This window comes from Chelonoidis abingdonii, chromosome 26 (assembly GCF_003597395.2).
Source record: "Chelonoidis abingdonii isolate Lonesome George chromosome 26, CheloAbing_2.0, whole genome shotgun sequence".
In the NCBI taxonomy this organism is placed as follows: Eukaryota; Metazoa; Chordata; order Testudines; family Testudinidae; genus Chelonoidis; species Chelonoidis abingdonii.
Genome location: NC_133794.1, coordinates 4,159,146 through 4,173,249, shown reverse-complemented (window position 1 = coordinate 4,173,249; position 14,104 = coordinate 4,159,146). Strand labels below are relative to the sequence as shown.

Sequence of the window (14,104 nt, the reverse complement as noted above, 5' to 3'; positions counted from 1 at the left end):
GAATGCAGACCACGACTCGTGGTAGACAATACAAAGCTATATCAGCCAGCTTTCATCCCAGCAGATTCACTTGTACTGTGTCAACATATAGCATGGAGATGAGGGACTAAGGGAGCACACCAGTCAAGTAAGTGGGGGAGGAGAGAACGGCAAAGTTTACAAACCCCATATTTACATCAGAAAAAACATTGAGCCTAGACAGGGCTGTAGACTGGAGTCACATGAAATTTGCTTGTTTTTTTTTAGTTGACAAAATTATACATAAAATGAGAAAAATCTCATTTCAGCAAGGTGCAAGCAGCGGCTTCAACACTAGGTACACTGTCACCATAGGAAACAGTACAGCACATTTACAAATATACAAATCCAGGGTTAACAAAACAGGAGGCAGAAACGAGAAGCACTTATACAAAAAAAAAAAAAAAAAAAAAAATCAATTTCAAGAGGCAGTCAGGTCAAGTAGCTTAAACTTCACTGTCCAAGAAAAGAGTTCACAGCCTTCTTTTGTCTTCCTACACTTTGGGAACTTAATTTTTTTTAAAAAGTGTTATATGTATGTATGTATGTATGTATATAGCAAGCTGGGATGCCACTTTACTTAGCAGTATAGTTCTTGTTCATGCATGTATAAAAAGATCACACCAGAACCCTGCTCTAATGGAAATCCATGTTTCATCCCTCTCTGGAGGAGGAATGGAGGGAAAGGAAATGCTTTAAAATGAAGCATCAAAATGCAAAAGAGAAAAACATCTGACAGTTTCCCAGAGACCTGCTCAAGTCTTATACCAATAAAAAATAAAAATAAAGGAGGCGGCTGAATTGAAGGAATGTATCTGTTTAGTTCCCCATCCCTTCCTTCCTCTAAGGCAGAGATGCACTTAGGGCTGAATGCTGCTGGAGTCTCTTCCCACCACTCAAGATCTTCAGTGGCAGAGATGGGTGAGAGCAAGGCTAGGGGCTAAACCACCCAGTGAAAGCAACAGTGGACACTAAGCCAGCCAGGCTGCCAGGCTCAAAATTTTGTGGTGCGAAGGCCTATTGGGACGTTTATCCAGTGAACTCCAGTGCGAAAACTTGGAGGGCATTAAAAGTTTAAAAAAAATAGAAAAAGGAAATGCTGAAAAATAACGAGGGAGGATGAAGGGAAAGGATCAGTGAAGCTTAAGTTACTGAGTGATCCCACAAACAAAGCCTTTCAATAGACACAGGTGCAGCATGACTGATCCTAGAGTGACCAACTGCTGCTTTAGTAAATTGGTTCCCCGCACCCTGCATGACATTGCCAGCCAAAAGGGGATGGTGGGTTCCTCACTGCAAGGTACTTTTGCAACAGGGGCAGCTGCAGCCTCGAGAAGGGTCAGACTTTCCACAGTTCAACCACAGGTTCGTCCTGCTGTCACCTGAGTGACTTTCAGTTTTTTTAAAAAGGAAGTCAGAAAACAGAAATCCAGGAAAGAGTTGGTGAAGAGGTCTCCCAACCCTGCACTTGGCGAAAATCAGTGTCCCAGTGGCGCTCTCTTCTCAGGAGAACTGGAATTTCTCTTGGTGCATGTCACTTTGGGAAATGATTTCTCTTCATCCCACAGCTCAGTTGATTACAGACAGATCAAGCAGACTCAGACACTTCCCGACAACCGGCAGCACCTCCCCCCCCAGTTATTCTTGCACCTTCAAAGGATTAAGTGTTCCCCTTTCTTTCCCCCATACAGCTGCCTTCTGACTAGTGGCAAGTCAAAAAACAGTGAGGCTGTTAAAAGATGCTTTCACAGCACATTACCTCATTTACAGTTAAAAAGCTGTGGTTACACCAAGTCAAAAACTTTCAGCATAACCAACCCCTGATTTATTCATTTTTTTTAAAAAAAACAAAACGGGGGACTAAAATTCATAGGAGTCTTGTCAAGACTCCAAGTGAGCATGTAGCAGAATCTATGGACTCGTCTTAAAAAGAAATCTGACTGTTGCCAACACAAAGCTACACTTCCATCCCCTCGGTGCTCCGCTATCTTGACTGTCCTCTCTTATTTTGTAAACTGAAGTGGCAGATGTGGCATAAACTCCATTAAGACAGAAAGCGTAATTAACTGTAACGAATGATGTTACTTGGGACCCAGTGCAGTACATGTCTCCCTGATCAGGTGTGCTATAAACCAGGTGAAGACAGGTTGTCTCGCCTCTGCACGATACAACTGCATCATTTGCAATCCCACCCTAGTCACTTTCACCTCCCTCTGTCTGTAGCTGAAGGACAGATTAAGAGAATTCACTGCACTGTGTATTTTGATTTTTTTTGTTTTGTTTTTTTATAAAAATCATGCTTCTCCAGACAGTATTTATTACAAGGGCCCCCTTCACAAAAGAAATCGACTGGGTCTCGGCTCAGGAGGTCCTCACGAGTTGGGTTTTTTCCCTGCATTGCGTTCAGTAAACGCTGCCATGGAAACTATTTCAGAAAAGGTTTTTTTTTCTTGCTGTTTTAAGTTTCTAGATGAAAAACGATTACACTTAATTATGGGCTACTCACAGGATTGCTAGTCTACTTCTGTCACCATGCAGTCTGGAAGAGGTGAGGAAAAGCTGATCTCAAACACCGATGGCTGGCACTATTTGTACAGTAGTATAACCTTGTGTTTATGATAGTTTAACCCTTCCGTTCTCAACAGCTAGATTTTTAAACCATGAGAACTTTTTATCCAATTTTAGCTTTTTATTCATATCTTTGTTTTTAAAACCTAGCCTTTAAATGATTTTTTTTTAATTATTATTATTATTAGCTAGTCCTTTGCTATTATGGCCCTAGTTAGATCCCTTCTCAGGAAGTGTTGCAGTTTAAGATCGCTCCCCTATTTCGGCCCACGGCCAACCCCCACCCCATCCCCATCTACCAGAGATGACCCCTGAAAAAGGAGGAAAGAGCCTCTTTTCCCAATCGCTGAGATCCCCTGGTTGCTTGTTTGAATTGATCTCAGCGGTCTCCCCCCTTTAAATTTCAGGAGATGGGAGGGAAGTCATTTTATGTCCCACAATGCTCCTCCCTTCCTCCCTAACCCCCCATTAACAGGGCTCTGCAACACCTGTGGACGAGTTCCCAGTAACCCTCCCAGCACATACAGGAACCTGGAGGAGAGACGAGAGAGAGGGCACCAGTTAGTCGAGGTTACACACACACACGTCAAATGAAGCCCTCTGAAAGGGACTCAGAATAGCTGCTGTCATTATTACACAGAAGTCTTATCTGCCCTGCTTTTCCTGGAAGACTCTGGCAATGGGAAAACTAGCAGGTTTTGCATGTGATGCAGAGGAGGATGAGATTTGTATCCAAGTTGGCTGAAACTTGTCATGACAACTCAAATGTCCAACCAACACGGTTAAAAATCCAACACCTCAGCTGGCGGGCAGACAGACCTCACAAGCCACAACCTAGACAGCCAAGGAGTCCTCCAGTGAAATTAAGACAGAAGCGATTTGATAAGCCCTGATGTTCTGAAGGGAAAACACAAAGAGCCAATCAGGCTGACTTCATATTCCCCTGCTTTGGGGCATCAGATCAGCTTTGCAAACTTTCCATCTGCTGACTTTACTTGTCAAAACTCTTTGTTCCAGGTAGGAGGCTTTTGGGGGGAGAAGAAGAGAAATATTTCGGCCCAAGGTTTAAAGCTTGGGTGCATTATAAATGAGAGACTTGATTCTCAGCACCCCGAAATCCCCAGCTTCATTGGAAGCTAATGGTCCACAAGGATCAGGCGATTTTTATTTAAGTGACTAAAGTCAGGCTCTTAAATCTATGTTTAAACTGACCCCTGTCTCTTTGCCCACATGTTAAGGGTGGGCAAATAGATTGAGGGTCTGGACTGCTGAGTCTTCCTGAGTGTGCTGCCTCAGGGCTTACCATTTTTATTTATTTTACACTTCACACCTGCTTTGCTCAAAGACCTCAGCACCTCTGAGAGGAAAGTTGAAGTAATTGTCCTCGTTTCACAGTGTGGAAACTTGAATCAGGAGTCCTGAATCCCATTCTGCCACTCAGACAACACTGCCTCTCCACGCTTCGCGGACACTAAACATCTGGTTTGCTTCTCACCGGTTCTACTCTGACTATTAGAAACTGACATTTTGCCCGAGGATCTTAATAAATAATAATAATAGTAACTGGAGATATACCTATCTCCTAGAACTGGAAGGGACCTTGAAAGGTCATCAAGTCCAGCCCCCTGCCTTCACTAGCAGGACCAAGTACTGATCTGATTTTTGCCCTAGATTCCTAAATGGCCCCTCAAGGATTGAACTCACAACCCTGGGTTTAGCAGGCCAATGCTCAAACCACTGAGCTATCCCTCTCTCCACACAAATCACCATAAGCTCCACCCTCTGCCCCAATGAGGGAGACATCACACTTCCACTACAGATAGGAAGTGACTTGTGCAACGACACATTGTGTCAGCGGCAGACCCAGGGGACTGCCAGCTCCCAGCCCTGTGCTCCATACCCTTCACCCACCTGCCTTCCCACCTAATCTCTCCTCTCTCCATCATCAACTTCTCACCATGTTAACACCTGAATCCTATTTGCGGGGGGTGGGGAGAAAGAAGGGCAATGAGTGGTTTTACCCAGGAGAATGGGAGCTAAAAGTCTATGCCTACCACCACCACCGCCACACTGGCTGATCTATCAGAATCAGCCACGGTCCCCTGGGTCCAAACTCACCTAGTTCGGTTTCTCTGCGTTGCCTAGACCCCATAGAACGCAGCTAGCCTCTCCTTCAGCAGAGGTGGGAACTGCTCTGAGAACTGCTGCCAGTTCTCCTCGCCGACTTGGTCTTTGAAGCCATGAAGAATCTGAGGAGGAAGAGCAGCGAGATGGGAGTGCCCAAGCTCGTGCACGGGCAGGGGAGGTGGAAATACAGGCGGGTGGCTATGCCTACAGCCCTGTTACCGCGAGAATCCTGGGGAGTTAGAGGAAGATGGACAGCTCCCCCCATGCTCCGTGAGCTGCAGAGGGAAGAGGTGGACTCTTTCACTTGGGCGCTGCAGACGGGCCAGCGCTGCGATCCGCTGACACTAACCCAACAGCTGCAGGGATTCGTACTGTTAAGGCCAAACAACAAATCCAGCCAACGCTGGCGGTTCCAAGCTCCAAGGGCTGCCTGACGGCCGCTGCAGCTAAATATGCTCAATAGGGGCCTGAAGCTGCCAGCGTTTAGTAATGCTTATCGCCCGCATAACCAAGGCACGATGACAGTGTCACACCGCAGACGGAGGCCTCCAAGCGTTATAACACACACCAAGCCTCACCACCACCCTACAGGAGATGGGATCCCCAGTTTATAGATGGGGAAACGAAGGCACAGAGCACTGAAGCAGCAGAGCTGGAAAGACCCTATTCCCCACCCAAAGCCATGAAAAGAACCCAGGAGTCCTGATCTCCCCAGCTCTAGCCATTGGACAGCGTTCCCTCTCAGTCAGCAAATAAATGGAGCTAGAGACCGGGCCCATCAATCCACCTGCTTGCGATGACAAGGAAGCCCCTCACCACTCAGAAGGAGTCGCCGCGCCCTCCCCCCACGGTATTGATCTGCATAGCTGATCCATAACTGGATTAACTGTGCAAGGTCTCTCTTGCCCGCCCCCCCTTACGAAGCGCGACTTACCTTATAAAACATGTCCCTCAGGTCATCCTTAGGGCTCACCCACGAAGCAACGGCGTCGCAGAAGAAAATAAAGTCCTGGAACAGGATAAAGGTGCTTGTGAAAGAGTCGACACAGACCCCAGCGCAGCGTGAATCAAGAGTCCCATGTTAAGGCCAGGCAGGACCTTTAGATCCAGTCTGATTTCCTGCCGAACAGAGGCCAGGGAACCTCCCCCAGCAATTCCTGTAGCAAGCCCAGCGCTTCTGGATGAGCTACAGCAAATCTTCGCAGGGAGACTCTCTTTTTAAAGTGCTGCTCAACCTTAACGACAGTGACACCAATTCCACTCGAATACCAGCCTTGACTTGAAGACCGCGAATGATGGAAAATCCACCATGCCCCTAGGTAAGTTGCTCCAGTGGTTAATTACTCTACGGTTAAAAAAAAATCGCCCCTATTTCTAGTCAATTTTTCTAGATGCAGCTTCCGGCCATTGGCTCTTGTTATGCCTTTTCCCGCTAGATTAAAGAGCTGGGTTTATGGTGTGAAGCGACACCTGCCTGATATCACAAGCAAAGCAGGCTCAGGGCTTAACAAGGCAAATCCCAGGCTGTTGCAGGGAGAGGCACGAGTGGCTTGGGAGGGGGCACTCTTCCTCCCCCCCCGTGACTCTGCAGGGCACTATGCTGCAGGGTCAGAGACTCAGTAGGGGGCACTCTCCCCTTGAAGTCAGTACAGACCCCAATACCCCACTGCAGCACTAGGGGTCACTGTGCTATGGGGAGCAGGGTGGGTGACTGTCAGGCCCCCAGTTCTGGATTCAGTGCAGACACTAATGCTCCAGTGCAGGGTGACAGTCCTGCGGCCATGGGGGTTGGGTGGAGGGAGATCCAGCTGGCCACCACACAGCCCTAGAGAACAGTTGAAGTGCTGTTACCTGCACGACTCCTCCGGGATTCACCCCGATCATCATGCAGATGCCGCGGAAGGCAGAGTCCTTCTCCTCGTTATCACGGATGTTCCGCAGAGATGTACACCTGGAAGGCAGAGCACACCCCACAATCAGTGCCAGAGGGGCTCGGCAGACAGCAGGGAGGGGGACCATTAGGCTGAACAGCTGCACATCCAGCACTGCCAGTGCACTGGTGCAACCTCAGCTAGGTAGATGAGCCCATGGCAGTTGAGCCCAAGAACCAGAGCTAAGTTACTCCCTAGTATAGTAGAATTAGGACCTGGGGATCCCTGGTGCTAGTGCAGAGACACCCCCATGCCAGTATAAGCTTCTCATCCTTCTGTCGCTAGATCCTTGACAAACGGATCCCCCCCAAGCTCAATGGCAGCTTTGGGATTAGAACCCAAATGCCCAGTCCAGAACCTCTCCATTGGCCCATCCTGCCTCCTTCCCCTCTCAGCAACTCATCCGAGATTTCAGATACTGCGATAACTCACGGCCTTTTTTTCCTGGGTCGCTGAAAGCCAGCTCTGTGCTGGGGCTGGCGATAGTTCAGTGGTTTGAGCATTGGCCTGCTAAACCCAGGGTTATGAGTTCAATCCTTGAGGGGGCCATTTAGGGATCTGGGGCAAAAATCTGTCTGGGGATCGGCCCTGCTTTGAGCAGGGGGTTGGACTAGATACTTCCTGACATTCCTTCCACCATGAAATTCTATGATTCTATACTTGGGCTCACTCGCCTGCTGGGGCCCGGTCTGAGTGACCATTCATGCAGTTACGCTGAGCACTGGCAACCTTGTCAACACACTGCAGCATTAACAGATTAAAAATCCACCAGGGTGGAGGGTAATTTCTGAACAGGACACTGAAGTAGCTGGAGTCCAACTCCCCCCAAAACTCCTGTAAGATCCCAACCAGGGGTGGGTGGAGTCCCTATTAAACGCAACCATTGCTGCACTGCAGATGAGGCAGAGCTTATCTCTAGAGAAATCGGAGCTGCAGGCCCCCTGGGGAAGGACTCTGTTGCTCCTGTTCCCAGCCTTTGTTTATGGAAACAAGCCCCAGGTTGTATTCCCTTTGCTCAGGGTACTAGTTTAGTCAGAGAAATGGGGGAAATCTGTGGTGGGCTCCCCACCCCAGAAAGAAGCTTGCTAAGGTATGTAGAACCTCTCCCTGGTGTGGGATCGCGCACTGAGTTTCACCGAACCTTTTGGAGAAGCTGTTGTGTGCAAGGAGCACCTGATCCTGAGACTCAGGAAAGAGCACCGGGGTGGGGGGCTGAAATTATTTCTAAAGACTGGCAAATCCACCCCCCTACCCCCAGAGAAGATGGAGGGTGAAGCTCCATCCACACTGAGATACAGAGTCATGCAATACACAGCCCCAGGTAAGTGTCACACCCACGCAGAGCAGGCCCAGGTCTGGATACGTCAAATGCCATGTCAGCTAGTTTCATGGCCCCGGTTGCTGTAGTATCTGAGAACCTCTGAATCCTCCTCATGCTTATCCTCACAACTGAGACAGGGCAGAGCCATTATCCAGATGGGGAAACTGAGGCAGACACACTGCATGACTTGTCTAAGGTCAGAGGAAGTCAGTTGCAGAGCAGGGTCCTTGATTCAGGCCCAGTTGAATCCCCGTTTCAAGCACAGACAGGCACGAGTGCTGCCCCAGTTCACCCAGCTCCATCCCACAGGCAGGGTCTCATCTGGAAGTTACCCAAAAAATCCCACTCCCACAACTGCACTGGGCAGTATGGGCTTGGGGCTTTAGGATCTCAGAATGCACTGGTGCAAACAGCTTGGCAGAAGAGCCTGGACCACTGGAAGCTTCTTGCCAAGATGTCTGCCAGGCCGTGCTGCCCCTTGGAACAGACCACCGCCACCCAGGCAGCCGCCATGAACCCATCAGCCAAACCCCTGTTCTCTACCAAACGCTCTATTTCCCCCTCTCCAACTGTGGTTTCACTAACCAGGGTCTGATAAACTGCTGTAGCATTGGCGCGACCTCTTGAGGGCAAACGTAACCCAGGCGTCCGATGGTGATGGCTGGAAGAGAGACAATCCCATGATGGATCTGAGCAGCGAGTACGTCCGGAGAATGCGGCACACGCCAAGAGATGCAACTAGGGGACTGGGAGAGTGAAACGCCTTTCCCCTCGAGTGGCCAGGTCAAGTCCAGCCAAGATTAACAGCGAGCTGACTGGCCATTTGGTAGCACTGGTCCAGTTCCTCCATCCACTTTGCATGATCCTACAAGTAGCTGCCCCGTTCTGCTGCCAGCCTCAGCAGTGAAACAGAGAACTGGACAGCCAAAGACCAAACTCCCATCTTGGCCAGTGGATGCCCTCCAAGGCGCAGCGGATGCGCAGAGGCAGGAACTGGTGTTTGGGAAGCTTGCCCTGCTGCTGTCAGGACTGGACATGTAGATTTTGGCTGTCGACTGGCTTCTTTCACCAGGCTCAAGGTCCCTACCGCAGGGAAACCACCTGTAGGAAGTGGGTCTACCCCCTAAAAGGCCCAGGGACCAGCTGTTGCAGGGCAGAGCTCCTTTAAGAACAGGTGCTTGAGTGGGATTCAGGGCTGGGGGACAGGCCAGCAGCCCCAACCCCCATTTAAAAGGTGGCAGCAGGGAGAGCAGCTTCTCCATATCCCCCCATTGACTCCCATTCAGGCACATTGGTGTCTCCCTGGCCAGACCCTGTTCCCATTGGCGTCCAAGCCAGTTTCGCTCTTGGGAGCGGGATTCACTCCAGTCACTGCAGTCCCTCACATGCGCAGAGGGAGAGGTTGGGGGTGACATGCTAGGGGTCCCCAACTCACCTGTGTTCTCCAGCAGCGTTTTGGGGGTGTTTGGCCGGTTGATAATCTCCACTAGGTTGTTCAGGACCATCTGGACGTACGGTTGCATTTCCGCCCCTGCCAGGAAGCAGAGTGCTGTCAGCTCCATCTTTGACGTGGCTCATTAAGCTTCCCCCTAGGGCGGATCTTAGTGAATGAATATTCATTCACAGCCCCTCTGAGAGGCAGATCGGGATTAGTGCCACTGCAGATGGGGAAACTGAGGCACATAAGAAAATGTCCGAGATCAAAGAGTGGCAGACTAGACAAGGCCTAGAACCCAGGAGTCCTGACTCCAGCCTCCCTCCACAGGCTGCACACACAATGCCAGAGCCACCGACCCATTGCACGAGGTAGGATCTCCACTTCTTTGTGGTGCGGGGACTGATCTACCACCAAACGCCAGGGTTACTATAACCAAAACAAGCTGCGATGCAGCTCCCATCAGCGCCCCCTGGCTCACCAAGATCAGTGCAGCCCACCCAGCCCCAAACACCTGCCAGTTCTAACTCCGAGGCACTAGACAGCCCCTACCACTCACCACCTCTCCCCTGAGGATTTGTGCTGGTGCACTACCCTCTCGTCGGCAGGGAAGGATGCCGCGTGGTTGTCTCTAACAGCTCTGGTGTGGGAGGGAGAGAGCAGCAGAGGCCAGTCCCAGCCTGGCCGGTTCTTGGCACGCTTACCCATCTGCATGCAGATCTCCCCAATGGCCCAGGTAGCGTTATTGCACACCGAGATGAACTCCGGGTTCAGGTTGGTGCCCAGGATGGGCATGAACTCAGCTGAGCAGAGAGAAAGAGGAAGGACACAGGGTTAGTGCTGTAGAGGTTGCAGGTGGGGCACATACCATCTAAGGTGTTGTACCACCTTTCTGCCCCACCCATCACTGTAGTATCTGGGCACTTTCTAGGTAAAGTGAATAGCAGCAGCAAAGCCCTTGGTTGGCTTCATGGAGTCTCTGGCTCTTCTCAGGACCACCACAGTATGAAGAGGCCTACAGGCGAGCCAGTTCTTCCTCCATGTGGTACTGGCTGGAGGATCTACCTGAGACTGGGGCCTCATGATGCCTGGAGCTGCCCAAATACAGAGCGAGACAGTTCCTGCCCCCCCAAGAGCTCGCAGGGTGGACAAAGGAAAGGCTCCTCACCCCCATTTTACAGAAGAGAAAACTGAGGCCTGTAAGCTATTTAATGACTTGACTGAAGTCATGCAGGGAACCTGTGCCAGAGCTGGGATTGAACCCAGCATCTCCCATGTCCCAGCCCCGCTCCCCTCTCTGCCGTTCGCTCTGGATCAGACAGTATGAATACTTTGATGGTCATAGCAAGAGCTCTGCTTGACAAACTTCTCCATCACTTCCAGAGGCAAGCGGGCCCCCATGACCACAGCAGCAAAGTGAGGGATCAGCGCAGGGACCTACCGATACAGGGCTTGACATGCATGAAGCAGGCTTTGGTGAGGTCTCCCAAGAGGGCGAAGGAGCTCTGCCGAACCTCCGGCATGGTGTCCTGCACGGAGCAACAGTGAAGGGTTAGACTGGGAGAAAGTTAGCCCGCCCAGAGTCAGCTGTTAACCCAGGGTCCAGAGCCGGCTCACCTGCATGCACTGGAAGAGCAGCGTCATGATGTTGCTTCTGGCAACCAGCTGCTCCACGTGGCACCCTAAGCCCTCTGCCAAGCCGCTCAGCAGATCCAGGGCCACGATCATGAAGTCTTTGTCGGGGGCCTCATACTGGTCCGGCTGCTGATTGTACATCTGATCGGGAGAGGGGTTAAAGGCAAAATCTTTTACCAAAGGGAACTCCCCACCCCTCAAACACCCTCAGCTCGGAGCCCTCTGTGCTGTGCTTGTGGCTAGAGCACTGGATTCGTGCTCAAGAGACCCAGATTCAATTCCCAGCTGAGCACGTCACTTCCCCTCCCAAGTCTCGTCTGTAAATTGGGGAGAAAGATGCGTCCTTTGTCTCGTCTATTTCAATCAAAGGCGCTTTGGGACAGGCTCAGCTCTTAGCAGGTGTTCCGACAACGGGGCGCCGCCTGCACTCAATAATATATAGAGAGATACTTATCTCAATGAACTGGAAGGGACCCTGAAAGGTCATCAAGTCCAGCCCCCTGCCTTCACCAGCAGGACCAACTACTGATTTTCTGCCCCAGATCCCTAAGTGGCCCCCTCAAGGATTGAACTCACAACCCTGGGTTTAGCAGGCCAATGCTCAAACTACTGAGCTACCCCTCCCCAATGCTTGATGCTCCCACGCACTAGTGCAAGACAAAGGACAACGGCCCAAGCTCCGCGTCTCACCTGCTGCAAGGTGTCCAGCACTTACCATGGCCTGCGCGAGCGTTTTCTGCACCAGCGTCACGCAGCGCTGGTAGACTGGTTCACAGTACGGAAGGAAGCCACTCTGGAGAGCGGTTGCAACAGACGACAAGCACTGGAGAGAGACACACGACACCTCAGAGAGGACGTTTAGAGGGGTCCATCAGACCCAACCCCTCCTTTTATCCTGATCTCACACAGATCTATATCCTTCCGATCCCACCTCTTCCCCTCCCCTGACTAAGCCACCACACTACAACTCAGGCATCAGCTGCTGCTGAAGATAGGATTGTGTATCATGGTCTCCCATCTCCCAGCATGCTCTCTCCCGCCCGTTTCTCACAGTCACTCACTTCTAACAGAGGGAAGAGATCCTTGTCCTCATCCTTCAGTTCATTCCACTTCTGGATCAGAGGTGGCATCAGCTTCTGGATATACTCCTACAGGAGGGAGCAGGAAAACAGACCAGTGTTATCATTGGTCTAGCATGGGTACTTTTATATACCCTCCCCACCCCTGCATCACCATCCGATCGAGTACATTGCACTCTGTAGGGCTGTGCTCTTGTCTGCATTTTACAGTTGGGGAACTGAGGCACAGAGATGCTAAGCGACTTGCCCAAGGTCTCATGGGGAGTCTGTGGCGGAGTTAGGAACCGAACCCAAGTCCAGCCAAAAAACAGTCCCCACACTGCTTCAGGATTCGAATGTTCCTCCTTCATCATTGTTCCTGGGTGCGGAGCTGCATGGAGAAGGCACCAAGGGAACCTGGTAATGCAGCCGCAGCAGCTGTGACAAGAAAGTGCTGCACTGCGCAGCTACTGGTACTCACTCCACCCACGTCAATTGCTAGCCCCTCTGCAGCAGCAAGCGTGTAAGGGCAAGGAATGGAGGGGTCAGCAGACACCAGGGGAAAGCGGCCATGGTGCTTCATTACTGTCACACTGTGCAGGGGGAAGGAGGCTGCAGCGGAGCGGTAGCACCGGCGCCCCGGCAGTCAGTCGGATGGAGGGTGTAGGCGGCACATACCGGCTGGTTTAGGTGGTGTCCCACGGAATCGGCGAGGGTGCCAATTGCATCGTACAGGATCAGCAGGTTCTTGTGCTGGTATTTCCCAAAGGCAAAGACCAGAGTGTCCAGGATGAAGCTGAGGTAAGGGACTAGCTCCGTGCAAGCCTCCTCCTCCAGAGTTGCAAAGGCGCTGGGATGGGGGGGACAACAAGCAGCATTAGCCCAAACAAAGAGAACCCAACGGATCCCAAGAAGCAGCACAAAGCCAGCGGCAGACTCAGCAGAGGGCAGCCAGGTAAGTCCAATTCAGAAAGCAGATGAAACCCACTTTGTTTTCCCTCTTGTAATAAAAGAACCACGAAGCAGCTCATTCGAGCCACCATGAGCTGGCTCCCCACAACCCACGATACCCACCCCAACCTCTGGCTTTGACCAGGAGCACCGAGCCATCTCCCCACCCCATGGTAATTCTCCGGATCAGACACAGTCTAGGCAGACTGTGGATGTTGGGGAGGATGGTTACTGCTCTCCTCAGTTCACCTGCTGAAGTGGCAACACAGGCACCAGTGGCTGGTACTGGGAAGCTGATGCTAGCCCCAGATCATAGCCAGGGTGACTACAGATGCTGGGTAGGAACAGTGGCTTGCATGGCCACTGGCAAACCTTTGCCGATATCCCAGGGGCACCACAAGGGTGCGTGATTCAGGATTAAAGACGCAAGGGACTGCAGCTGCGGAAGGGGAAATCTGATCACAGGACTGTCTTTAGCATGGGAAAACCTCTTGGCACTGGTCTGCAACTGCTTTGATTCCCACGCCCAACACCGCCCCATACTCCCAGGTACCTGCAGGCTGCCTCCTGCACCCTCTTGTTGCTGTCAAGGATGCGTTTGAGCAGCTCTGTCATCAGCGGCTTGAGGTGCATGTCAGGGGGCTGGCTCACCACCCAGTGGGCGTAGCGACTGAGGGTCCAGCAGGCGATGGAGCGCACCAGGGCCTTCTTGTCCGAGAGGCACTGGATGAGGTGCGGGATGAGCTCGGGGAGGTAGGGCACCATGCCCTGCATGCAGCCTGAGAGAGGGGGTAGAAGGGATGCCCCTCTAGTCTCTATTGGACTGTTCAGCCATGGCTCCCTCTAGCGATGCTCCTAGATAATGCTGGGCCTCGCCCCGCAGTGAGAGCGAGGACACTTACTATCCCTGATCCCCATCCCATAGGGATCTCTAGGGAGGATCAGCTGCTGGGACAACTCTCCTAGCCTTTTTCTTTTTAAAATAAACCAATCATGTGCCACAAGTTCCTCAGTCCCAAAGCACTGAGGCAGGTGGCAGGAAATACCAGCACTAGTGGAT

The 14,104-nt window shown here is 51.4% G+C and overlaps 1 protein-coding gene across 4 annotated transcripts in view; it reads right to left on the bottom strand.

Moving 5' to 3' along the window:
- Positions 1-207: 207 nt before the first annotated feature.
- The window catches only part of TNPO2 (transportin 2), a 30,178-nt gene continuing 16,281 nt past the window's right edge, over positions 208-14,104 (bottom strand). For all 4 annotated transcript variants that reach the window (XM_075061086.1, XM_075061087.1, XM_032768157.2 and 1 more), the window contains 13 exons: positions 13,598-13,823; positions 12,772-12,943; positions 12,097-12,183; positions 11,751-11,858; positions 11,018-11,176; positions 10,842-10,929; positions 10,105-10,203; positions 9,401-9,496; positions 8,551-8,626; positions 6,565-6,664; positions 5,648-5,722; positions 4,705-4,835; positions 208-3,117 (listed from right to left, as the gene is read on the bottom strand). In XM_075061086.1, the coding sequence (XP_074917187.1) occupies positions 4,728-4,835; positions 5,648-5,722; positions 6,565-6,664; positions 8,551-8,626; positions 9,401-9,496; positions 10,105-10,203; positions 10,842-10,929; positions 11,018-11,176; positions 11,751-11,858; positions 12,097-12,183; positions 12,772-12,943; positions 13,598-13,823 (1,394 nt within the window). In that variant the 3' untranslated portion in view covers positions 208-3,117; positions 4,705-4,727. The remainder of the gene's footprint in view (positions 3,118-4,704; positions 4,836-5,647; positions 5,723-6,564; positions 6,665-8,550; positions 8,627-9,400; positions 9,497-10,104; positions 10,204-10,841; positions 10,930-11,017; positions 11,177-11,750; positions 11,859-12,096; positions 12,184-12,771; positions 12,944-13,597; positions 13,824-14,104) is intronic.